This window comes from Pseudonaja textilis, chromosome 15, assembly GCF_049901715.1.
Source record: "Pseudonaja textilis isolate UNSWEBS1 chromosome 15, rPseTex1.2, whole genome shotgun sequence".
Taxonomy (NCBI): Eukaryota; Metazoa; Chordata; class Lepidosauria; order Squamata; family Elapidae; genus Pseudonaja; species Pseudonaja textilis.
The window spans coordinates 9,236,018-9,262,869 of record NC_142004.1 but is presented as its reverse complement, the minus strand read 5'-3'; the positions used below and the strand labels follow the sequence as shown (position 1 = coordinate 9,262,869).

Sequence of the window (26,852 nt, the reverse complement as noted above, 5' to 3'; positions counted from 1 at the left end):
TCTCTCCTTTATTAATTTCCACCCACTGCTTCTTGTCCTGACATAGAATACTTTTTAACATGGTGGTTAATCTAATAAGCATTAGAAAAAAAGTAGAAAGTAGAATTTGGGGAAATATTATGTATAGTGAATTATAATAGAACAGAGTACGATTACTATGCATACACAAATGTTAGCAGCTGAAAAAGTATTATGTATATCTAAATGGTAATATCCCTATAGAATTGTATGCAAAATATATTGACTGTCCACTAAGCACTTATGGATGTTAAAGAAAAAAATTACAAATAAAATTATTTTAAAAAAAGGTGTTGTTTTCAGGCACCCACGCGGGATTGGTTCCCAGGCCCCATGAATGGGGAAAAGACCCCACGAATGGGAAAAGAGCAGCCCCTCCCCCAAGTCCCTCTGTTTCCTAACTTTGCAATGCTGGACTACATAGCCCATCTTCCATCCCAAGGCAAGCTAAGCCTCATTTTGCAATCAGACAAGGTGGCAAGAAAGAAGCACCATGCTGATGCCCAAGGCATTTTGCATCGCCCTTTGCATTGCTGGTTTTTTTTTTTAAAAAAATATTATGATTACGATTATTTTCCTCCTTTTGGGCAGCATATTAAATCTAAAATAGTAGCGCGCTCGGGGGGTGGGGGCTGAAAAACGTTCCCTTTTCGCGCCAGAACGCCCGCACGCCACCGCGCAGGCGCACCCCAACCCGGGTGGGCGGAGTTATCGGAGAAGGCGCGCGCATTCACTCTCTCAGTCGAGAAAGGCGGTGGGGGGGGGTTTCTGCGCAGCGAGAGAGCAAAAGGAAAAAAGAAAAAGAAGTGAGCCTGGGCCAAGTTCTCCGAGGCATTCCCACTACGCAGGCGTGACGCTAAGCCCCTCTCTCTGATTGGTTAATTCCCCGCGCGACTAACGTGACCGGCGTGCTCGCTCCCGGTCCTCCGCTGCTGCTGCTGGTTCTTTCAGGGCGATTTGAACTAGCGCGCTTCCGCCATCTTCCTTCGCAGCCCGCCCGCCCGCTTCCCCTCAGTAACAGCGGCAACCGCCAGCGGAGAAAGAAGGGAAGGGAAGGGAAGGCAAAGCAAGCAAACGAGACGTCCCGAGAAGGTAACCCGCCCGGCGAAAGCGAGGAATAAGGAAGGCCGCGGACGGGCTCGCCCACCTCGCGGGGAACGGCGAGGCCTGCCTCTCCTCATTTCTTTTCCTCACCCCCCACCTCCACCCGACCCCCCAAAAGGGCGGGAAAGGCCTTCCGGATAACCCCCACACACACACGGCCACGAGGAAAGAAGGGAGGGGGCCCTGAGGCGCACGCGCGGGGCGGGTGGGCGAGAGACGGCGGTTGGCGGGAGGCCGTTGGCGGCGGCTGGTGGGGGGGGGAGAGAGAGAGAGAGAGAGAGAGAACGCGAGGAGGGCGTTGTGCGCATGCGCGGGGAGTGGGGAGGAAATGGGCGCCCAAACGCAGCTCGATCTCTTTTCTTCGGAGGTGAGTCGAAAAAGGGGTCGGGAGGGGGGCGGTGGATGGAGGGGGATCCTGGGGAAAAAGGGCGCGCCTTTCGGGGAGGGGGGAGTCTTCAGCCTCCATGTGGTTTTTCCCCCTCCCTTTAAAAGGGGAGAGGCCTAAAAAGATAAGGAGGGGCGCTTTTTGGGGGGGTCTCTCTTCTACCCCTTCCAGACTGTTTCCTTATATGGTGGAAGAAGGTGCTCTTTTGGGGCGGGGGCTCTTATTTATTGATCCCCCCAGACTTTTACTTGGGGGAGAATACCAAGAAAGGTGGGAGGGGGCACCCTACTTCTGGAGGGGGCTCTCTGTTTTGCCTCCTCCCCCAGTCCCGATTTCTTCATTCAAGGGGTCCCAAGAAAGGTGGGGGAGCTGCCTTTGGGGGAGCTCTCTTCTGCCCCCTCCCTCGGCATTTTGCCTTGAAAGCTGGGGACCCCCCCCTCGTAAGGGAAATCTGTCTTCTAATCCCCCAGACTTTACTTTGGGGAGATCCCAAGAAAGGGGGACTCTTCTACCCTTCAGATTTTTACCTTGGTGGGGGCGGGGAATGCCGAGAAAGGGAGCCGTCCCTTTTGGGGGCTCCCTTGTGTCCTCCCCAGTTTTGTCTTTAGGGGGGAGATGCCCCTTCAGGGGATCCCATTAAGGTGGGAGGGGGCTCCCTTGTCAAATTCCTTCTCCTCTCCTGACTTTCCTTTAGCGGATATGCCAAGAAAGGGGGACTCTTTTCTGCCCCCCAGACTTTTGCCTTGGGTGGGGTGCCAAGAAAGGTGTGGGGGGTTTCCTTTTCTAAGGGCACTCTCTCTTTTGCCTTCAGACTTGGGATGCCTGGAAGGGGTGGGTGGGGGAGGAAGTGCATATTCCTATAAAAGGAAAAGAGGTGATTTGATTTTGCAGCTGGGCCCATTCTCCCCTTTTCCCTTTTCCCCCCTTAGTCCGGTCATTTTTTCAGTCTGTTTTTCATCATCTCTGACAAGGCCCTGGTTGTGCAGTTTTGTGTGGAATGTGGCTGTGTGTGTTTGTTGTTTTTATAAGGGCTGGAAGGTGTGTGTGTGTGTTGGGGGGGGGGGGACGCATACAAAAACCTGGCCAGCCCTCTCCCTCCCTGCAGGCCGCCATTTACTGCTGCTTCCTCCTCGACCCGGATGGAGAGCCGAGCAAGCCATGCGCTTCAGAGTGTCTATTGCCACCTCTCCACTCATGCTTTGCTCTTTCCCACAGACGCAGCATGGCCGCCCCACAAGGAGAACCCCAAGTGCAGTTTAAGGTAGGGCTTAGCGGCCTCCTTTTCACCCTGTTTTTTCTAATAATTTTGGCCTGGGGAAAACCTGCATAGCAAGCCGGGCCTCCAGACTTTCTTTGTTGGTTTGCAAATCCACAGGAATTCTTTTCTGGCGTATGCCAAGCTCCTTTTTGGGCTGTTGTTGTTTTGCTTCAAAGAAATGCCTGTTCTAGATGGAACGTAAATTTATTTTAACTCTGTTGATGGCTGACTATGTGGTTAGAAATTTGATACGGTTTCTTAGAGGACAGATATGTAAAATATGACCAATCTGATTCCCAAATAGGCTTGTGGCCTACACTGTATGCCTGTTTTCTTATGTATTTGTAGGTTTTAATGCTGGAATACACAGTTTAGTCCCAACTCAGAGACTGTCAGATTGCTATCCAAATGTTGTAATTTTTAATGAATCGTGTTATCTCTGATTATTTATGTTGAAGGAATTTCTTTTGATGCATTCCTATTGGAGAGTGAAGGTAGTGCTTTTTAGTAGATTAGTAAACTTTTTTAAAAGTTGAATTGTATTTGTAAATATAGGAAAGATTATACATACTATACTATAATTTAATATTTTCCAAATATTGGTTATTCACTATTCTATTACAAACTCTGGTGGGTGCCTTTAATTGTAAAATTTTATAAATTTTATAATTTATGTCAAGAACATAGAAATATTTAGATGTGAGTTTTCTAGTCCTTTTGAGTAATTTCAAAGAAATGGAAATAAAGCAAAGTTAATAGCTCTATATATAAACCATTCTTTTGCTTAGATTTTCCTTAGATTAATACATGTTTGCCAATAAAACATCAAGATGGGAAAATACATAACATAAATCAATTAGCTACTGTTTATTTCAAGAAACATTTTTCTGCTAATTTGTTGCCACAACTTGAATATCTTGCAAGGCATATATCTGAAATTTTGAATATATTTTAGTTTTTTATTATCAATGCTTTATTTTGAAATAATCCTGTTTTGGATGTGATGGCTTATGTAATAGTTTGTGGATACATCTGGTTAATTGTATCAGAGTTACTAGCCTAGCCAATTTTATGTCTATAAAAATTTACATCTGGATCTTTATGCTGTATTCTGTAACAATTATAGCATACAGAGTTGATATATATTTCTGTTTTGTAAGATTGATACTGGTAGAAAAAATATTAGCATAAGACAATTTTCTTACAAAATCATTTTTTTTCCAGCTTGTTTTGGTTGGCGATGGTGGCACTGGTAAAACAACATTTGTGAAGCGCCACTTGACTGGTGAATTTGAGAAGAAGTATGTAGGTATGTAAACTGTTTTAAGTCATCTAGACACATTAAAATGATTTTGATACCTATCTTACCTTTCAGAGGACCAGATCTAAACTGTAACTGGAGTGTAAAATGTTAGATATCTATATAGTTATATGGTCTGTACATTCGAAGGGTCTAGGGTCTCATATTTTTTTTGAGATGAAAAGACATCTGAGCCATAATTAGCCTTTTCATCTCCTGGTGAATCAGGGAGTGGGGTGAGTGAAAAGAGAAAAAGGGGTCAAACTGCTGGGGAAAACATCTTAAAAATAAAAGCAAATAACTTTTAAAGAAAAGTTGCTTAGTAACAATTTGTAGACAAGATGCAGACAGGCCCAAGATAGATAAATAACTTAGAAATAATCCTTGAAAGCTTTGTGTTGTACCTTCACATGCAGTATAGCAACTAACACCTTGTTTTGTTGTAGCTACTTTGGGAGTTGAAGTTCACCCTCTGGTGTTCCACACTAACAGAGGTCCCATTAAATTTAATGTATGGGACACAGCTGGTCAAGAAAAGTTTGGAGGTCTGCGGGATGGTTACTACATTCAAGGTCAGTTCAAGAGTGACAGGAGCGTCATGCATTTAGTAAATAAATAGGTTATCTGAACAAGCATTTGTGAACAGGAAATAAAGACTATGCTACTTCAGTCTGAAACTTCAATAACTTAAGTGTTCCCATTTCTCTTTTCTATCAAAATTTTAGAATTGTGTTTTCATATTTATGTTAAAAGATGATAGTAATTCAAGATTTATTACCTGTGAGCATCCTATATTTTGAAACTTGGTGAGAAACTACATCAAAATGAATCTGCATTAAGGTTAGGATACTGTGGAAGTAACAATGCAAACATTTGGGCGCACTTTTATATAAAAATTGCTTTAATATTAGAACTGTATGTTGTGATCCTTCTATCCCATTGACTAATACTGCCCATGGCTTTACCTTCTAGCTCAATGTGCCATCATAATGTTCGATGTAACATCAAGGGTAACATACAAGAACGTACCCAACTGGCATAGAGATCTGGTACGAGTGTGCGAGAACATCCCCATAGTTTTGTGCGGTAATAAAGTGGATATTAAAGATAGGAAAGTCAAAGCAAAGTCCATTGTCTTTCACAGGAAGAAGAACCTGCAGGTAAGAAGAATCTCTTCTAGCTCACAGATGTTAATGTGAGCTAGTTTGGGTAAGGAAATGTCTGCAAGAAAACAACTAAGCTCAGAAAGCACCAGGGACACACACACCCTTACCAAACGTGCCTCTTTTGCATCTTTAATTCTGGAAGGTCTGCAGTTTAATTCAACAAACATTTGTTAAGTGCTTCTTGTATTGGGGAGGGGGAAAGCCCTCTTTCCTTTTTACAGATTATGTAATGTAATTGAAGCAAAATAATAATACCCATAATTGATTTATGCAGACGTTTCATTACACAACTAGGAAACATCAGTGTTACCTACTTTGGTAATTGAATTCGTTACTGTCATTGTACGTGTATATACACAGTATACATAGAACGAAATTCACAATGAAAGGTTTGCAAGAAAAATAGCTCAGAGAACATCAAAGACCCCCCACCCAGTTCAATCCTGAGCTAAAAATATTCTATCAATCTTTCATTGAGTTGGCAAGGATTCCTGAAGTGATTTTTCTCTTCCACTCTGCTTACTCTGAACTCTCAATTCCAATAAAAGTGGGCACCTATCTTAGGGTGATAGATTTAAAGTAAGTCAAACGAGCGAAGTGCATCTTCTCAGAACACAAACCGCCAATGCACAGTAGAGAAGTGAGAGAAGTCACCTGCAGGGGATAACCGATACCTTAATCTCTGCTAACTCAAGCTCCCTCTCTGTAACCTTTTTTTTTGTATTTAGTACTATGACATTTCAGCCAAGAGTAACTACAACTTTGAGAAGCCCTTCCTTTGGCTGGCGAGAAAGCTCATTGGAGATCCCAACCTGGAATTTGTTGCCATGCCTGCTCTCGCACCCCCAGAAGTTGTTATGGATCCAGCGTTGGCAGCACAGTATGAGCAAGATTTACAGGTAGCCCTTTAAAAAAAAAAAGGCCTTTGCCCCCTTCCTATGGCCTGGACATTTTTTTCCAGAGCTCTTGACCTTTTCTTTTCCCGTCTTCCAGATTGCTCAGACCACTGCACTGCCAGACGAAGATGATGACCTGTGAGGGAGACGAAGCTGGAGCCCAGCGTCAGAAGTCTAGTTTTATAGGCAACTGTCCTGTGATGTCAGTGGTGCAGCGTGTTTGCCACTTTATTATTCTAGCTGACCAGAACATGTGCTTCAATCTTTGGGATGCTGAAAGAGAGAATGGGGTTTGGTGTGTGAATGTGGAAGTTAAAATAAAATTCCTTCATTTTTGGACCTGCATATTTAGCTGTTTTGGACTGCAAATTTACTCCACATTTGAGTTACAAATCTGACTGCTGCAGTCTCATCACAGTATTCTGTGGTAAATCTTGTTTGTTACTGTCATTCCCATTCCTTTTTGTTTAGATCATAATAAAGTTGTATTTCAAGTACCCAATCAAGCGGCTCTTTCAAAGGATAATTATTTGGAGCAAGATTTGGAAATTAAAAAAAAATAACAATAAGCCACTTCCCTTCTAAAAGATTTCTCCACACAGGTAGTAACTCAAGCTCATAGTTCAGCATCTTAATTTTAAGCTAGTTTTCTGGCCTAAATGAATTTATGAGCCTAAGTCTCATTTTGGTTTGGCCTAAATAATCGTTGCAGGTAGATCCGAAGCGTACAATAGATGCCACCCTCTGGGTTTCTAGACTTGAGGCAAATCATTGAATGCTAGATGAAATTATGAAAAGGGCTGCTTCAGTCAGATTAATTTTTGAGAAACATTCTTGGGTCTAAAGGGTGATGCGGTGGCCTAGAGGTGGAGCTCTTGCCTCACGGTCAGGAGGCTGTGAGTTTGATCCTAGGTAGAGGCAGATATTTCTCTCTCTCGGCACATTGAGAATATATCTGCTGAACAAAACCCTGCATTGGCGACTGGAAGGGTATCTGGCCATTAAAACACTGCTAGCTCCATTCAGTTGCCCAGACTCCACCCCGCAAGGGATTATGAGGTCGTTAAAAGTGGATGATTCTTAGGTCTGAACATGTATTTCTTCTATCTTGGTGACTGCCTGCAACCACCAAACCCTACCTGACATGCTGCTAATTGTTAATGTCTGGTTAAAGGGGAAGGGTGCATTTTCTTGAAGCTGATTAAAGGGAGGATAACAAACCATCATTGCAGGCCAGAGAGGCTACTGCCAGCCCTGGAAATAAATTTAGAGATCCTACCGAGGACTGGTGCCTCAACATGTAGCATCTCATCTCAAACAATTTTAAAAAGCAGAGATCCTTACGGGCACCAAGGTAGATACCTGTAGGTACTGTTTGTGTTGGGGAAAAGACAGATGTGTAGCATTGTGAGTTTGACATGATTGTCTTCTGTAAAGGTTGACTAAACTGATCAACTAGGACCACATCTTCAGCCTCTAGAGCAGGAACGAGGAACCTATTCTTGGCCAGTTGCTCGCCTAATATTTTTGTAAGAGAAGGGTTGCAAATATGGAGGTTGAGTGGGCACAACCAAGGAGTCTTGTGCATTTCCTGCTGTGTGATGGCATGAAAACCACCCAGCTTATGATCCAAGCAGTCCTCGCTGACTGCAAATCCCGTTTTGAGACCAGACATTTCCTCTATTAAAGAGGAACAGGCTTTCGCTGGGTAGGGCTGCCTATAATAGCAACCCAGTTGCCGTAGTTGAACAGCTGTTGGTTGGGATTCTGGTTGTAGGTGAAAAAGCAGCAGCAGCAGCATATTTGAACTGAACTGAGACAGAAGAAAGCAAGCCTGACTTGCTTCTAATTCGTCTCGCCTTCAAGAGAATCGGCAAACGTGTTCTATGTTTAAATACCACAGGCAACAGGATCCCAGCCTGGCTAGGCTTGAACCTTTATGTTACACCTCAACCTGATATAATTTCAGTCTTTGAATCTTTTAATCCACAAAATGGAACGCCTAACCAAGTTAGGGTCTGCATGTGCTGCATCTTGAGCTACCTGAAATGCTGTCATTGGTGAAACAACAGGATATAAATATTTCGTTAGAAAACAAAAACTACACAAGACATAAGTTTGGGGAGAAATGGTTGCCAGTGTCTCAACTAAGGGAGAATGTTCAGGAAAAAAAAGTGCTCAATTACAGAAGCAGAGAGGAAGCATTGCACACTCATCAAATTTATGGTGGATCCTGTTTTAAGGGTGGGGATCGAAACTTGTCCCCCCAACGGTTATTGTTCACTCATAAATTGGTCTTAAAAAGGCACCTTATCTCTTCTTAGCAAGGTAGGAACAGTTACTTTTTGTGTCCTGAAAATGGGACTTGCATTTCAACCAATAGAGATGGCAACCTCTAATTTTTGAAGTGGCCCATAGTTCTGTCAGTTAAAAGCACAACATTACTCAAAGGGAGATGGTGGAATAGAGTTATTTACTTGGAGGATCTAAATTACTATAGTGGTTCCAGGCAGCTTAAGAGCCAAATAAAAATATACCTTACAATAAAATAAACCAGAACAGCAGCATTTAAAAGGCTTGGAAAATATGTTTTTGAGCCACTTCCTAAACAGTAATATATTTGCTTCATGTCTTTTGTTCCAAAATACGAATCCAACCAAGAAGAAATGTGAATTGGACATTGATATCCCAGAGATCCACGTACGTGTTTGTACAAAATCCATTACATATGTTTCATCTGTGTAAAGTCACCTCATCCTCCATGCATCACAAGGTCCTAAGGCCCATTTGAGCCCACTTGTAATGTCTAAACCAACATTTCTCGACCTTGGCTACTTGAAGATGGGTGAACTTCAATCCCCATAATTTCCCAACTAGCATGCTGGCTGGGAAATTTGGAAGTTGAGGCCCATCCACGGGAAATTCTGAGCGTTGCCCTTGAGTTGCCCTGCGGTTGAGAAGCCCTGGTCTAAACTGTCTACTGAAGTCAGTCCACAAGGACACCCCAATCTCAAACATCACAAATGTCCAAATAAAAAGAAAACTTTTTATCCAGAAGTCTCCCAAATTTTGAAGTCTGCTCTCCACCACACCGTATAACAGTTCCTCGATGGCTTTCACCTCTTCAAGTTGGAGTCTCAAGTTGGAGTCACCAGCTTACTCATTGTTGATTCAGCTTCCTCGTGACCAACTTCCCTTTGGATTCTGGGATTTTAATTTTTTTTTTTTTACATCATGGAATTGGAAGTGAATCATTCTTTTTGAGCTGATGGACCCTGAGCATCTCTGTTAAATCATCGTATTCGTCGTAGAAGCCAATTATTTTTCCTCCCTTTGGCTCTGCTTGAATTACTGTGCCTGGATCAACTAAGAGGAGGAAAGACTTCTGTGGCTTTCGTCATTTCACAAATAGTGTGAAGACCACACGGTGGTGCTCTGCTTCCATTCAAGCATTATGCTCTTTGTTGCAGCACAAGCACTTTGAGCTAATTTGAGTTCAGAGCCGAGAGTAGCTGATAACGTCCAAGCGAAAATGTAGAATTACAGAATTAACAATTGGAAAAAAAGCCTTGGAGGTCTTCTAGTCCAACCTTTTTGCCCAAGCAGGAGACCTTCTATTATACTGGCTGTCCAGTATCTTGAAAACCTCCAGGGATGGAGCACCCCATATTTTCTGAAGGCAACCAGTTCCTCTGATTTGTTCTCACTGTCTGGAAATTTCCCCTTAATTCTCGATTGGATCTTTCTTCATTAAGCCTATCTCCTCTTATCAAGCCTTGGTGGTGCAGTGGTTAGAATGCAGTACTGCAAGCTACCCCTACTGCAATTTGGCAGATCGAATCCCACCAGGCTCAAGGCTGACTCAGCCTTCCCTCCTTCTGCGGTGAGTAAAACGAGGACCCAGATGGTTGGGGGCAATGGGTTGACTCTGTAAACCACTTAGAGAGGGCTGGAAGGCACTATAAAGCGGTACATATGACTAAGAGCTATTGCTATTCTCTTTACTCTGCATATCCAAAAAAAGAAATTTCTCTTTCTCTCCAAATTGGTTTGCCAAAAGCATTTCCCTCCCGCCTATCCCAAAATCTCCCTCCCCCAAGTCTAATAGGTAACATTTCATGCACCAGACCGCTGCTTTTAAATCCTTGCATATGTTTGCATTAGAGATGGGATTCAGCCGGTTCTGACCAGTTCTGGAGAATCAGTAGCGGAAATTTGGAGTAGTTTGGAGAACCGGCCAATCCTACCTGTGACTGGCCCCGCCAACCCCATCTCTTCTCTGCCTCCCATTGAGTCCCAGCTGATCGGCTGGGTCTCCTTTGGTTGCTCTGCACAGGAGAACAGAGCTGGAAAGCAGGCTAGTGAGGTGGGGAGGGAAGGGGGATTTTGCAGAATCCTTCCCCTGCCATGCCCACCAAGCCACGCCCATGGAACCGGTAGTAAAAATTTTTGAACCTCACCACTGGTTTACATCTATGGGCCCAATGCTTCTAGACCAGGGGTGGGCAAACTACGGCCCGGGGGCCACATCCGGCCCGTTGGTCTTTTTAATCCGGCCCGCCAAAGATTGGTACAGAATTAAGGTTTGATGTGAATGATTGAATGATTGCATTCATTTGATTTTGACTTGTAATGACAGGCATTTCGACACCAGGTGGCGGCCCGTCTGTCAAATTTTAAAAGTCAATGAGGCCCCCGAGCCAAAAAGTTTGCCCACCCCTGTTCTAGACTATACTTTTATGGAGAATTGAACCCGCCATCAGCTTTTTACCTGCAATCTACCTCCCTTGTACTCCAGGACAGGATTTACTCAGTACCTTGGTTGAACAAGCCACATCTGGCCTATCTTATCAATCCTAGCTTGCAGACCATGGTGATTGTATTCACACGGCTGGGTAAACCTGGTGTTCAACCAGAGCAAAAAAGATCAATAAATTGCAAATTTCTTGCTGTGCAAAACATTGTAAAAATGTTTAAAACTGGCTGGGAACATGAGATAAAAGCATCCAATTAATACAGATTCTTCTGAACGAAGTCTGGCATATAAGCAATTAGCATAGATTAATCATTAAGAACACCAACAGCAAAAGGCACAGTATGATTAAACAGAAGCTTACACCAGCCAGGGCTTATCACACAGCAGCATGCCAATAAGTTTTCCCTCCTGCCTTATGATTAATAGAGGGAAAGAACTACAATCAGATGAAGTTCTGGTGCTACTTTACAAAGACCACACTTTGGAATACTGCATCCGATCTTGGGTACCACAATATAAAAAAGATGTTGGAAAGAGTGCAGAGAAGAACAACAAAGATTATTAGGAGACGAGGCTAAACAGGAACTGAGTATGTGCAGTCGAATGAAAAGAAGGACTAGGGGAGACATGATAGCAGTGTTCCAATATTTGAGGGGTTCCTACAAAGACGAGGGAATCAAATTATTTTCCAAAGCACCAAAAAACAAGACAAGAAACAAAGGATGGAAGCTAACCAAGGTGAGAACCAACCTAGAAATGAGGAGAAATGTCTTAATGGTGAGAGCAATCAACCAGTGAAACAACTTGCTTTCAGAAGTTGTGGCTGCTCCGTCACTGAAGGCTTTCAAAAAGAACCTGGATAACCATTTGTCTGAAATAACATAAGGACTAGTCCAAGGGGTTGGACTAGAAGACCTCCAAGGTTCCTTCCAACTCTGTTATTCTGCCTATGCCTGTGATAAACACATCAGGCAGCTTTCCTTTAACACTTAACGCAGTCAAAAAGATGTTTGCCAATACTAGTAATAAAACGGCACATCCCTGGCCGTTGAAGGAGGGACACTAATCGCAACTTGAATGCCCGTTCTCAACTTCTCCAGTTCCATTATCTCATCAGACCCCAAAACATAGGAAATGGAGGGACCAGGAGAAATTCGATCTGCCTTGCAATTAACGGGCTGCCCTCCAGCGAAGAATTAGCAGAATCAATTGCGCGTGATCGCATTGAATAAAAAAGAGCTTGATTGGAAACGTCAAACGACAAACAGAAGGAAGACTCCGAAGGGGAAAAAAAAAAAGGAATGCAACTCTTATTGGTGACAAGGGGGCATTCAAGAGGAAAAACAGCCATCAGCCTCGCCGTCCCGTTGACCTCTCCGTGTTTCGAATTAAGGAACCCCATTTGCCATATTGGCTGGAGGTAATCGGAGATGTGCAGAGCTTGGGCAGCCTTTTGCCGATGGTTGTGAAACTTGACTTGGGCTGCCTCCTGCGATGACCCTTTCCACGGTCCCCGCCTCTTTCGTGCAAAAACAACGGACCATTTTAATTAGCAACGGCCCCCGATGGAGCTAGCTTCTTTCCATCTGATGGGACCTGAGCCGATCTGAGTAATGGCAAGGCGATGAGTTTCTCCTCCTCTCGTGGCAGAACACAATTTTTCTAAGGAGGCCCTGGGTGTCACATCAGATTAGCTTTGCTCCCTGCAATTCCTGGAGTGTGGGTTGGGGGAGAGCTGCTTTAAACACGGCAGTTTCCAGTTCCAAAATGCGGCATTGTCCTATAGAATAGGATAGGATAGAATAGGAACAGGAACAGGAACAGGAACAGGAACAGGAACAGGAACAGGAACAGGAACAGGCTAGACTAGAACAGAACAGAACAGGAGAATGCGGATAGAATAGAATAAGGAATATCATAGAATATAGAATAGGGAATTGGAATTGGAATGGGAATAGAATAGAATAGAATAGAATAGAATAGAATAGAATAGAATAGAATAGAATAGAATAGAATAGAATAGAATAGAATAGGAACAGGCTAGACTAGAACAGACTAGAACAGAACAGAACAGGAGAATGGGGATAGAATAGAATAAGGAATATCATAGAATATAGAATAGGGAATGGGAATAGAATAGAATAGAATAGAATAGAATAGAATAGAATAGAATAGAATAGAATAGAATAGAATTCTTTATTGGCCAAGTGTGATTGGAAACATAAGGAATTTGTCTTGGTGCAAATGCTCTCAGTGTACATCAAAGAAAAGATACATTTGTCAAGAGTCAAACACTTAATGACAATCATAGGGTACAATAAGCAATCAAATCATACTAGGAAACCGTCAATATAAATCGTAAGGATACAAGTAACAAAATTATAGTCATACAGTCACAAGTGGGAGGAGATGGGTGAAAGGAAGGATGAGAAGATTAATAGTAATAGTAATCCAGACTTAGTAAATAGTTGGACAATGTTGAGGGAATTATTTGTTTAGCAGAGTGATGGCGTTTGGGGGAAAACTGTTCTTGTGTCCAGTTGTTCTGGTGTGCAGTGCTCTATAGCGTCGTTCTGAGGGAAGAGAATCTGTACGAGCTAGAAAGACGGCCTTGTGTGTATTCACAAGGGAAAGCGCGATGCGAGCGGATTCTTCCCATCTCAGTAGAGCGAACCAGAAATGCTAAGAGGCCGAACTTTTAGGAAACTACTTCAAGAGCTGAAGAAGCTTCTTGGATGAGAAGTGAAGGTCTTCAAAAGAATAAAACTAGAAAGTCCAGTTGCCTCCTGAAAAAGCACCCTTGGGACAACCATGACATGCATCCAGTTTTGGTCCTCACACTATAAAAAAAGATGTTGAGACTTTCCAGAGTGCAGAAAAGAGCAACCAGGATGATGAGGGGACTGGAGGCTAAAACACATGAAGAACGGTTGCAGGAACTGGGCCTGGCTAGTCCAGGGAAGAGAAGGACCAGGGGAGACAAGACAGCAGCCTTCCAATATTTGAGGGGCTGCCACAGAGAGGAAGAAGGGGTCAAGCTTTTTCTCAAGGCACCTGTAGGCCAGACAAGGAATAATGGATGGAAACTGATCAAGGAGAGATTCCACCTGGAAATGAGAAAAGAAGAGAAGGAAACTAATCAAGGAGAGAAGCAATCTGGAATTAAGGAGAAATTTCCTAACAGGGATGACAATTAATCAGTGGAATAATTTCCCTCCGAGAAGTTGTGAATACTCTAAAATGGAGGTTGTTAAGAAAAGACTGGACAGCAGTATCATAGACTAGAAGACCTCCAAGGTCCCTACCATTCTTCATATGTTTGCAGAAGGAAGGGCTGGATCTCAGTGACAGAATACATATCCTAAAAAAGAACCCAATTTTGGTCTAGTTCTCAGTGTCTTCATGTTCCTTCCAAGGGTGATGACATAATGTGACGTGGAGGAAAAGGCTAATGGGAAGGGTGCGTTCTAGAGATTTCTTAACACAACAACCAAGGTTTGCTTCCTGCATTTCTTTTCTTAGAAATGAACAGGAAACACCACTCACCGTGACTGTCAATTTCTCTCCGAAACCCAACAGGCTGAGTTGCCAAAGCCTCTAGAAGTTACTAACTTCTCAGTTGCACAAACCACATGGATTCCCTGATTGCTCATTTCTGCTCGATGGTTCTTTAGAGGGTGGGAAGCTCCGATTTTCTCAGAATGCAAGAACATCTCAGCTGGATTATTCCAAAAAGACTTTTGAAATCACAGACTATAAAGTTTCACAGGGTCTTGACAATCTTCGAACAGAGGGCTTTTTCAAACAACTTGAAGATGGATGCAGTGGTGGGATTCAAAAAAGATTTATTACCAGTTCTGTGGACTCCTACTGATCACTTCCACAAGTCCCAGCTGTTTCCTTGGCAAAGTTTATTTTTTGGAACTGGCTTGCCCTGGCTTCCTTCTTCCAAAAACTGAGAGAGGAGGACTGGCCCAAGGTCACCCCCTTCACTCTGTGCCCAAAACGGGACTAGAATTCACAGCCTCCCAAGTTTCTAGCTTGCTGCTTTTAATCACTACACCAAACGGGCTCTTTAATGCAGGATCCAATCTGGGTCGGTCGCTGGAACCAGTGATTTTGTCTTTCAAGGTTTCAGACTCGTCCTGGAGCCCATCTTCAGGGAACCTTTGCAGATTAACAGAGTTGGAAGGGACCTTGTAGGTCATCTAGTCCAACCCCGCCCCCACCCAAGCAGGAGACCCTACAACACCATTTCTGACCGATTGCAGTCCAGTCTCTTCTTGAAAGCCTCCACTGATGAAGCTCCCAGAACTTCGGGAGGCAACTTCTGTTCCATGGGTTGATTGCTCTCATTGCTCTCATCCATTATTACTCTCATCCATTATTTGTCTGGCCTTCAGGTGCTTTGGAGAATAGCTTGACCCCTTCCTCCTCTCTGTGGCAGCCCCTCAAATATTGGAAGACTGCTATCCTGTCTCCCCTGGTCCTTCTCTTCCCTAGACTAACCATGCCCAGTTCCTGCAATCGTTCTTCATATGTTTTAGCCTCCAGTCCCCTCATCATCCTGGTTGTTCTTCCCTGCACTCTTTCTAGAGTCGTATCAGTCGTATCTTTTTCATATAAAAAAAAATGATATTACCTCATCTCTAAGTCATCAATATATAAAACCTCTCAGGTTCTCTAATGCACATCTGTTTGCCTTAAAGTAGCCCGTGCACCTTGGATCTAGAAGCAAGTTACCCTTAAAAAATTAATAAATCCACATTTCTGAGCTTCGTTGTAAATATTCCGTATTTAAAATATGGTATGTTGCACTGGTTTTCCTGCAACCAGGATGAAAAAAAAACTCTTTTGGAAGTTTCCAAGTATTAATGATCAGTTCTTTTTTTTTTTAAAAAAAAAGAGTTTATTTGTACATTTTCATTTAACATACATAAATGCTTTGTGAATAGTGCATATTAATATTACATATTAATGCTTTCCCAGGTCCTCATTTCTACTTCTATTATCCAACTGTTTATAAAACAAATCCCATATTTGAAAGCATTCTCATCTTCCTTCTCTTTTACCTTTAATGTCAATCCATTCATTTCTGTGCAGTCTAATATATATATTTTTAACTACATCGTCATCTCTGGGCATTTTCTCATTTTTCCAATACTGTGCAAATAACAATTCTTGCTGCCATCAAAACATGCAATATTCAACAGAAATTTTCTGGTACTATACCTAACTCAATGGCGAGTTCTATTCGCCATGAATCGTCGCTGCACTGTCCATTAGTTTAGCAGCTTCCTGTTTCCGCTTGCTCCCGAATACTCCTTTGAGAGCTGACTGGTGCATATTGGAAATAAACACCTTGTGCCCCTGTAGGTCTTCCTTGCCTTGAGACAAACATAGAAGAAATTGGGCACAACTATCTGAAATAGGGTGTAGGATTTGCTGCTTGAGCAAGGGGTTGGACTAGAAGATCTCCGAGGTCCCTTCCAATTCCGTTATGCTGTTATTTACTAACTCCTTAGGTTTCCTGTCCGGATAATGAAAGCAAAATAAACTTCTATTTCGGTTCTGTTCGACCCCATCTTTCCTTAATCTGTACCTACACGATTCTGCCTGAAGGTGGTGCACTTGAGCAACTAATGAAGCAGACATAGTTTGGATCATTCGCCCCAGCTGGCAAACGTTCAGATACTAAACAGGCTTTCTGCATAATACGCAGCGAAACTTCAAGGATATTGGTCCTAAAGCAAATCAAGAAACTGGGGGCCATGCTGCTTTTCAGGTAGTTGGGATTTTGGGGTCATTTACAGCAGAAAAACCTGCAGGTTTAATCTCTTAGAGTCACCCAAAGGTGCTTTATTTTTCAGGAGACAATGGGGCTTTCTTGCTTTTTCCTTTTGAAGATGTTTTGCTTCTCCAAGAAGCTTCTTCAGCTCTGGCTAGATGGTGGGGAATGGAAGGATTTATATTCCTTTCAGAGAGCTGGTCATTTGCACCCTTTCAGAGGGTCCTTGAAGCACGTTGGAGGTTTATCTGTATCCTCAGGGTCACCTGAGCAGTACAAATGGCTCACGCAGTCTGCAAATTTTCCTCTGGAAATCCATTCCTACTCCAACACCATTCGAAGGGTGCTCATCCCAAATTGGATAGCTAAACGTTTACAGAGATTCTCAGTTATCCAGGTCATACAGATACAGATGAACAGAGTTGGAAGAGAACTTGTAGGTCATTTAATCCAACCTCCCGCCCAAGGAGACCCTGCCCCATTTCTGGCAGAGGGCACTCCAGTCTCTTCTTGAAAGCCTCCAGTGATGAAGCTCCAACAACTTCCGAAGGCGACTTCTGTTCCACAGGTTGATTGTTCTCACAGTCAGTAAATTCCTCCTTATTTCCAGGCTGAATCTCTCCTTGTTCAGTTTCCATCTGTTGTTCCTTGTCTGGCCTTCAGGTGCTTTGGAAAATAGCTTGACCCCTTTCTCTCTTTGGCAGCCCCTCAAATATTGGAAGACTTCTCTCCTGTCTCCCTTGGTCCTTCTCTTCACTAGACTGGCCACACCAAGTATTTGCACTTGGAGGTTTATCTGTGTCCTCAGGGTCACCTCAGTGGTACAAATGGTTCCTGTAGTCTGAATTTTTTTTCCTCTGGGAATCCATTGCTACTCCCACACCATTCAAAGGATGTCCATCCCAAATTGTCTAGCTAAAAGTTATACTTCTTGAAAATGTCCAGTGGTGAAGCAACCACAACTTCTGGAGGCAAGTTGTCCCAGTCATTATTGGTATTCACTGTCAGGAAATTTCTCCTTAGCTCCTTGCTGGATCTTTCTTTAAATGATCTTCACCCATTATTTCTTGTCCTGCCCTGGGGTGCTTTGAAAAGTAGTGTGAGCCTCTCTTCTGTGTCATAAGCCATCAAATATTGGAAGACTGCTATCATGTCACCCCAGTCCTCCTTTTGGTTAGACTAACAGAGTTAGAAGAGACATTGGACGGCATTTATTATCCTATGTAGTGGATTTGGGTAAAAACAAAACCAAAAAAAAAAAATTGGGCAAAAATACATAAGTGGTTAGAAAAGATGATAGGAAAACATGTAGATTTTAAACCTTGAATTGTTTTTATTAGGTATAATATCAGAAAAAACATGATAAGCAGACTCTATATTTAATATTGCACGTCTTAACAGCAGCGAGGATTATATTTGCACAATATTGGAAAAATGAAGAAACACAACAAGACAAAGAGATAATTAGGAAAAGATTAGATGGTGCAGGCTTACGCTGAAGATTAAACAGAAGACACAGAATATTATCAAACGTGGACTTTATTTTACCAGCGTTTGGAAAAAAAGAGGTGGAGATTAAGCAAATCTGTGTTGTTAAGCAAATTGAATAACCCAGACAACACGATGTTTGTTAAGCACTAACAAAACGTAAACAATAGAAAATAAATAAAATTCCTTAAACAAAAACAGAGAGGGACATTGGAGGTCTTCTAGTCCAACCGCCTACAGAAGCAAGGGAGCCTAATCCATTCCAGACCAATAGCTGTCCAATCTTTTCTTAAAAACCTCCAGTGATGGAGCGCCCAAAACTTCTGGAAGTCCACGGATTCACTGTTCTCACTGTCAGGAAGTTTCTCCTAAGTTCAAGGTTGGACTTACCTCTGAAGAATTTCCACCCATTGTTTCTGGTCATGCCCTCTAGTGACAGCCCCCCTCAAGTATCGGAAGATGACGATGGTGTCACCCCTAGTCCTTCTCTTCATTACACAAGACACCCCCAGTTTCTAAAACTATTCATTGTTATGTTTTAGACTCCAGCCCCACAAAATAATCTTTGTTGCTCTTCTCTGCACTCTTTCTAGAGCCTCAACATCTTTTTTTACATATCAAAGACATGATATTAACTCACTTCTAAGTCATCAGTGTATAAAACCTGAAGGTTTCCTCTTAGTTCTTTTGTCCTCTGCCTGTGTCTTTTTGCTTCCCTGGTTATCTTCACAACAATAGAATTTAGAATAGAATAGAATAGAATAGAATAGAATAGAATAGAATAGAATAGAATAGAATAGAATAGAATAGAATAAGGGATCTTCACAACAATAGAATTAGATTAGAATAGAATAGAATAGAATAGAATAGAATAGAATAGAATAGAATAGAATAGAATAGAATAGAATAGAATAAAGGATAGATTAGAATTAGAATTAGAATAGAATAGAATAAGGGATAGAATAGAATAAGGGATAGAATAGAATTAGAATAGAGTAGAGTAGAGTAGAGTAGAGTAGAGTAGAGTAGAATAAGGGATAGAATAGAATAAGGGATAGAATAGGATAGGATAGGATAGAATAAGGGATAGAATAGAATAGAATAGAATAGAATAACAGAGTTGGAAGGGACCTTGGAGGTCATATAGTCCAACCCCCTCATCAAGCAGAAGAATCTATCCCATTTCAGGCAAATGGCTGTCCAGTCTCTTCTTGAAAGCCTCCAGCGATGGGGCACCCGTAACCTCCGAAGGCAAGCCGTTCCGGTGGTCGGTTGTTCTCACCATTGGGAAATTTCTCCTTAGTTCTACAGTAGTAGGTTGCTTCTCTCCTTGATTAGTTTTCAGTCATTGCTTCTTATCCTGCCTCCTGGAGCTTTGGAGGATAGGTTGGTCTCCTCTTCTTTGGGGCAGCCCCTCAAATATTGGAACACTGCTCTCATGTCTCCCCTAGTCCTCCTTTTTATCCAACTAGACATACCCAATTCTGCAACCGTTCTTCGTATGTTTTAGCCTCCAGTCCCCTAATCATCTTTGTTGCTCTTTTCTGCACTCTTTCCTAGAGTCTCAACATCTTTTTTTACACCGTGGCGACCAAAACTGGATGCAGTATTCTAAGTCTGGCTTTACCAAGGCCTTATAAAGTATCCCTCTGTTTATGCAACCTAGAACTATGTTGACCTTTTTTTTGGCAGCTGCTGCACATGGCTGGCTCCTATTTAAATGGTTGTCCACTAGGACTCACGGTCACCACCTATACTGAACCTGTGCGTTTTTGTTTTTCTTACCTCAGTGTAGAGCCTTCCTTTTTCCACCACCGAATTTCATTCTTCATTCTGAATCTCATTCTTTTGAACTGACTCGTTCTAGGACCCAGAAGAGGAAGCCACTTGTTGGTAATGTGATATAAATAGAATACCCAAATGGGACAAAGTTTGAGGAGAAAGTCTGACATCACTTTGATTTTGCTCTACACTCCGTCGGGACAAGGGTGGAGGTGTGTATCCCCGAGGCTGTCAGGTTTTCCTAAGAATGAACAACCTCTCACCACAAAATCCCTCCCTCTGTTTGCCCCAGAGAAGAAATATTTAAATACTCTCCAAGGCACCTTCTTCTCTCTTTCTCTCTTTTTTTGGGGTGTGTGTGTGTGTGAAAGCAAGCCGAATTCCATTTCCACCCAGTGACATCTGAAAGCAAATCTAAAAAGGCAAAACCGTTAGCGAAAGTTGGAGAAGAGAAGCTTGCATCTGCAATCATCCCCAGTTTATTCACCTTTTTCCCCCGTATTCATTATTCCTCTTCCTTTTTTCCCCCTTTTCTTTCTGGAATGGATTTATCTGACACAGAAGAACTCCACGTTTTGAAACCTTAATTCTTAGACCTCAGGGAAGAGTTGGATTTCGTTTCCTTTTTTTTACTCCCTTCCCACAAACCAATCGACAGAATGGTCTTGTTGTACGGATGATTAGAAGACACCCTTTTGAAAAAGAAAAAAGACAAGACCAGATGATGATGGAAAACTGGAAGTTTTATTATTAATGATATTATGAATACTGTGACCTGAGATTTCATCCCAGCGTCGTATTTTTCTGGTTTGCAACAGGATCATGGCAAATTGGCTGGTGAAGCTTTGCTATCTCTTTTTGTGGATTTTATTTCAGGTAATGATCTCAAAAACCTGTGGCCTTTATTATTCTCCCTCTCCTCTTTTGGAAATGTTTACTGCTCTGAAATCTATTCACGTATCTGTTATATATTTTTTAACATGCAGGTTTACAGGACTCGTACTTGGCTACAAAAAAATCCTGGTAAGGAATCTTTGCTATCTCGAAACTTTGAAAAACCTTTATGGTTGCTGCATCCTTCTCCTTTGACTTCCCCATCTCTCACAAAAGCATGCTTAGATATATTGTTGAGGAACATCAAATGCAACAAGAAATAGCATTGAGAAGGTTGTTGGGTCTCAGAAAGACAGGGGCTTTGTTTTTAGGGCTTGAAAGTCAGTGGAGGAGGAATTTGGAAGTTCTCAAGAAGGTCTCCAGAAACAGGGATGTGCTGGCAGTGCTAATCTACCGGGCGCTGTGAGTTCAACTCTCCACAGAACCGCAGTGTACATTAGGCAACTCGGCAAAGATTGGACAGTAAGCAACTGTCCTAACACAAGAAAAATGAAGGAACTATTAATGCTAGCAAACAAATCCCAGAATACATTTTAAAGCAGGAATTGTGAACTGGTACCTTTTCAGCTGTGGCTGAACTGTACCTGCCTTTTCTGTCTCACAATGAGATCCATCTTTGGTGCCTGGCCAAACAATTTTGGCACCATGGAGATATTTTTAATTTTTCTATTCTGGATCCCAATGCTAAATTACCAAGTATTAATATTTTTTAAAGGTTTTCCTTTCAAATTCAGCTTTAAACTGACTTGTCTGAAAGTCTGCTTCCTCTTGTTATCTCGGTTTGATTTTTGCAATAAACAAAAGGGAATGCGGGTTTATTAAAATGGTTTACTTTGGGGCCAATTCAACTATTAGGTAACGCGAGCTTCTAATTTTGAGATTGGATGATGTTTAGAGTCCAGTAATACTGAATTTTCTCATGAAAATTACTAGCCTTTTTCTCCCTGTCCTAATTTCTCTAAACCAAGAGTGATTATTTTTGTCCATGATAAGCACTTACAAGATGTTGAAGTAGCTTTTATGGGAGCGGAGGCTAAAACATAAAAAAGAATGTTTACAGGAATTGGGTATGTCTAGTTTAATGAAAAGAAGGACTAGCGGGGACATGATAGCAGTGTTCTAATATTTGAGGGGCTGCCCCAAAGAAGAGGGAGTCAAGCTATTCTCCAAAGCACCTGAAGGCTGGCCTAAAGTAATGGATGAAAACTAATAAAGGAGAGAAACAACTTAGAACTAAGGAGAAATTTCCTGACAGTTAGAACAATTAACCAGTGGAACTCCTTGCCTCCAGAAGTTGTAAATGCTCCAACACGGGAAGTTTTTAAGAAGAGATTGGACAGCCATTTGTCTGAAATGGTCTAGGGTTTCCTGCTTAAGCAGGGGGTTGGACTAGAAGACCTCCAAGGTCCCTTCCAACTCTGCTATACTGTTGTTTTACTCCCTTCCTAAGCATAAAGCTACCTTGGTATTTAATTCTAAAATGGAGAAACTAATGGTTCCTACACCTATTTTAATTGAAAGAGGATCTGTCTCACCATTTCACTTCCTACCTCATGGGCACCAGCCTCCATAAATCACAGGGAGGGGCCCAGTCATCAGAGAAAATAAAATTGTGGTTTATAAGAGCTTGGAGACTTGCATTTTTACAAGATTTCTGGAATGCTTTGGCAGCACACTTTCATCGCTCCGTTGCTGTTGCTACTTGCTTACAAGGTCTTTTTTTTCTTTTCTTTCCCCCTTTTAATCCACAACCATATTTTTTTTTAGCAAGCTTTCTATCCCTGTCCACACTCCCTTCTGAGTTGCCAGGAACTGAGCAAGCCATAAAACTAAAATTTAAGGAGAATCTATTACATACGCCAATCGTTGCAGGAGCATGCTAAAAATATTCGTGGCAGGAAGCCGACTGTTTTTAGGCAAAGCTGAGAAACCTGTAGCAAACTGGATATTGCTGGACACTGACTCCTATTAGCCCCAGCCAGGATGCTCCAGGGTAGAGGATGATGGGTGCTACCGCCCTCCTCCTTGTTTCTGATAGCAGTGCATTCCGTTATTCTAACCATGCAGGGTTCCTCGCTGAACACCTGAGAGCAAAGATTTACTATTTCCTGCTTCTCTTTACCAGCTCAAGATTTCTACCTCACTTGTTGTTGATTTAACACTTGTGTTCTTGAGTGTTTATACTGCACATGGAAGTATTTAGTCAGCTTTCATAGCTACTGCTTGTATAATCTCTGCTTCTTAGGGCTGAGTTCTTTCAGTGTTGAGTAGAAGGACTGTAACTTGGTAGTAGAGCAGGAGGAGACAGGGAAGGTCTGAACTTCATCCGTTTTTGCCTCCCGTGGCAAAGTCCCCATGTTCCATCCTTACCGTATTCACACGTGCGTCTTTGTCCAACCCGATGGTCTCCAAATGTATTGGACTAAGGACCACTTCCATGTTGGTGGGAAATTCTGCATACACAGCTCAGGAGAAGCGTCATTTAGGGCGAGTGAAATCACGTCTAGCCTTGATTTCAAAACCATCTTTGGCTTGGTGCCTCGCTGCCGTTCTGCCATCAATGCAATGGGGAAAGGAGAGGGAAATGGGGGAACACAGGGGCAATAAATCTGTGTGCTTCAAAGGTAGGAATTGGGAGGGGGGAGGGGAATAGTTGAAGAAAAGCATAGCCGTGTGGAATCCGGTTCGTGCCAAGCTTCTTCAAGGCTGTTTGCCCTGAGTGTGGGATTTCACCAGCCTAAATACCTCAGCATTTCCCAAAACATCTCAGCGATGTTGCTTGACAAAAGATGGGCTGGTCATGGAGGGAGGACTTAGATATTGGAACGCTGCTATCATGTCATCCCCCAATCCTTTTCGTTATAGCACTAGAAATAGCACTTAAACTTATATGCCACTTCACAGTGCTTTACAGCCCTCTCTGAGCGGTTTACAGAGTCAGCCTCTTACCCCCAATGATCTGGATCCTCATTTTACTGACCTCAGAAGGATGGAAGGCTGAGTCAACCTTGAGCCGGTGAGATTTGAACTGCCGAACTGCTGGCAACAGGCAGTCAGCAGAAGTAGCCTGCAGTACTGCCTTCTGACCACTGTGCCACCATGGCTCATACTAGATATATCCAATTAGCCTCTAGGCCCCTAATCATCCTTGTTGCTTTTTTCTGCACTTTTTCCAGAGTCTCCAACCTTAATTGTCACCTTGCTTTATCAAATGGTTCTTTGAAGGCCAACGACTTTCAATAATTTTCTGTGTGGGATAGGATATGCTTAGAATCTTCTCAAAAGATACTGTACATCGTATCAGAGTAAAAAAAAAGGAGGAAGGGAGGATACTTTCTCCCATCTTCAGGTCCACGACCCAAGCATTTTTCAATTTAAAATTTAACTCAAGAAAACCAAAAATAGATCAAAGCAGAGGGGAGGGGAAGACAAACAGAACAATATAGTTTGAGTTACCCACAAAGGGAATGACCTTGGTCCTGCTGTATTTTCTTGATAGGTTTCCGTGTTCTCGCTCAAGCATCGCATTATTGGCCTCTGGAGACTGTCGAAGGAATTCGCGAATTAAAGGACACAGATGGAGGTAGCCTGAAGAAGGATGGTCTCCAAGAATAAGATATGATAACAATAGAAAAGAATATTTGTAGCTCAAGGTTGAACTTTGGACTCCTTGGTGCTATCAGAGCTTGGAAGTTTTCCTGCAGATGTTTCATGACTCAGCTGGGAAACCAAAAAAAAAAACCCACCAAGCTCAAAGAGCACCAAGAATTACATAATCTTCTTCCCCTTCCTCCTCCTCCTCCTCCTCCTCCTCCTCTCCCCCCCTGCAATTCCCACTCCCTTTCGAGCATTGGTGATGTCGCCTAGTTGGGTAATGAAACTGCAAGAAAAACAACTACGCTCAGGGAGCACCAAGGATTTCACAAGTTATGGTTTTTGTGAAAGCCATAGCATCAGAAGATGGAAAAGCAGAGGCTGTTGGAATACCATTTTGCCTTGAGCTGTTGATCCAGCGGAAAAATGAGAATTGGGACTCAACCACCGTTCCTTTCCCCCTTTTCCAGATGTGAAAACTTTCTCTCAGGCTAAAAGAAACGTTTTAGTTTGCTTCATGATAGAAAATGCTGTTGAAGTTGGCTGGCGGAGAGGAAAAAAACAGCAGGGACCATTTAGTTTCCAATTTATGTGTTCTATAGACCTATGTGTTGTATTGCATGTAACCATTTTCCTGTAGATGTATCTTTAAGTCAGATGGTCCCAAGACTGTTGCTCCGTGCAAGCCACTTGAGTTATTTCTGAGCAATCTTGAAATTGGACTGTATGCCTTGTTTTGGCAGTAAAGCCGGACCCCAAAGAGGAAGCAGATTTGGTCCATTGTTACCAGAGATTACTCATGCCTGGCTGTGATCTTGCACTCCAAATTGTGCATTTCTCAACCTTTGGGGGAGAGACCATCCATTGATATTTCTACCCATCCTTGTCATGTCTTTCCATCAAGCATTCATGCCATTCACACTGCCTTTGTCACTCATCGCTCTTTGAACCATCATCAACTTTGCCTGCCATGTTTATCCGTTTTGTGTGGTTGTATTTGGCACCTTCCAGGAAGCCAATTCCAGTTCTGTCTCTCTCAGTGGCATGCCTTTTTTTGGCATTTTCAGCTTGGCTTCCAGACAAGATCCCCCGTACGATACTCATGTTAATCCTTTTGCTGCAACAGAGCAATTGCAGAACAGAATTTTGTCAGAGTATGCAGCAATCCAAACAGCACACAAGTAAATAATTCAGCAGGATTCATTTATAAAAGAAATTTCTTTATACACAATAATATACAGTATGATGCATGTATACAATACCCATGAAGCAGAAGTCAGTACCAGAACTCAGAATCCAGAAATCATAATCACAGAAGCTATATTTATTAAGGAGCTGCTTCTTAGTCACCCAACAGTTCCCATTGGCTTACTTCTTGTTATGGCTATCCCAGCTCATAATTTATTATGTACTGACAATTTTTTTTGTTAGCATAAAGGCTTTAATAGTGACAGACCATGAAACATAAATGGGAGATTCTGAATCTATTAGCAACGATTCCTTCTATTTCAGATGGTTTAAGTGATGGGTACTGATGGTTATGTGGCCATCGTGTTTATTTTTCTACATGCAAACATTTCACACATACTTACTAAACCTGGTTTTCATTTATCAAGGTCCAGTGGACCTTCTTTGCAAGTCAATCTTCAGCTTCAGAGACCTATGTGTAATTTTCTTTTTGTAAGACAGATGTTTCAGGAAGTGTCTTTCCTGTAATATTATTACTGAAGATTGTGGAGCGGGTTGAAGAAAGTTTAAGAAGTTTTAGGATGTATCCAATTCCCAGTGGGTTTTAGATCAGTATGGCTTACATTGGGGATGAAAAATTGTTGTCTACATTGGAGATGAAGAAAACTCAATATGTTGTCGAATAGCACCTTCTACGGTATTGGCTCCTAGATTTTTTTAGTCCAACAACACCCAGAAGACTATTGGATCCCAGATCCTGGTCTCCAGATGTTTCCCAGCTCTTGCCAGAGCAATGTGGTGTCATATGGGGGATTTTAATGCCCAAAAGATATTCAATTGTTAACTTAAAGTCCTTCCACCAAAAATGGGCTTAGATGATACGAACATGGGTAATCTTGAAATCTTTGCTTGGTGGAATCAAGTCTTTAGGAGTTGGAGAACAACCATCTTTCCCACCCGACATGAGGAGCTAGTTAAACCAGAATCAGACACCAAGGATTCAGTTGTCTTAAGCCTATGTTCTCCTTGCCTATGTGTCAGATTCTGTTTGGGTTTTTTTAAAAGAATGACCCATTGTTTCTCAAATAGGCCAGTTTAATTTTCCATTTGAGCTAGCTCTTTTCTAGCTATAACCCAGGCAGGTGGCATTTTTTGGCACGTTTTGCAATGATGTTGGTTGAGAGACATGATCTGGTTTGATTAATATCCGTCTTGCATATGTTCATGGTGTTGCT

At 42.3% G+C, this 26,852-nt stretch overlaps 2 protein-coding genes across 4 annotated transcripts in view; both read left to right on the top strand.

The window, feature by feature from the left end:
* Window positions 1-962: 962 nt before the first annotated feature.
* RAN (RAN, member RAS oncogene family) lies at window positions 963-6,629 on the top strand. Of its 2 annotated transcripts, none has more exons than XM_026716227.2 (7): window positions 963-1,110; window positions 2,723-2,768; window positions 3,990-4,074; window positions 4,512-4,637; window positions 5,038-5,225; window positions 5,960-6,130; window positions 6,225-6,629. In XM_026716227.2, the coding sequence occupies exons 2-7, from the start codon at window positions 2,730-2,732 to the stop codon at window positions 6,267-6,269; spliced, it is 654 nt and encodes a 217-aa protein (XP_026572012.1). In that variant the 5' UTR covers window positions 963-1,110; window positions 2,723-2,729; the 3' UTR covers window positions 6,270-6,629. The 2 variants fall into 2 exon arrangements, with proteins under 2 accessions (XP_026572012.1, XP_026572013.1); XM_026716228.2 differs by lacking the exon at window positions 963-1,110 and adding an exon at window positions 1,340-1,489.
* Window positions 6,630-20,128: 13,499 nt separating this feature from the next.
* Window positions 20,129-26,852, top strand: part of ADGRD1 (adhesion G protein-coupled receptor D1) — a 128,941-nt gene continuing 122,217 nt past the window's right edge. The window contains exons 1-3 of one of the 2 annotated variants that reach the window (XM_087913451.1): window positions 20,129-20,817; window positions 20,928-20,964; window positions 24,335-24,418. In XM_087913451.1, the coding sequence (XP_087769577.1) occupies window positions 20,764-20,817; window positions 20,928-20,964; window positions 24,335-24,418 (175 nt within the window). In that variant the 5' untranslated portion in view covers window positions 20,129-20,763. The remainder of the gene's footprint in view (window positions 20,818-20,927; window positions 20,965-24,334; window positions 24,419-26,852) is intronic. The other variant, XM_026716229.2, reaches the window with a different exon arrangement.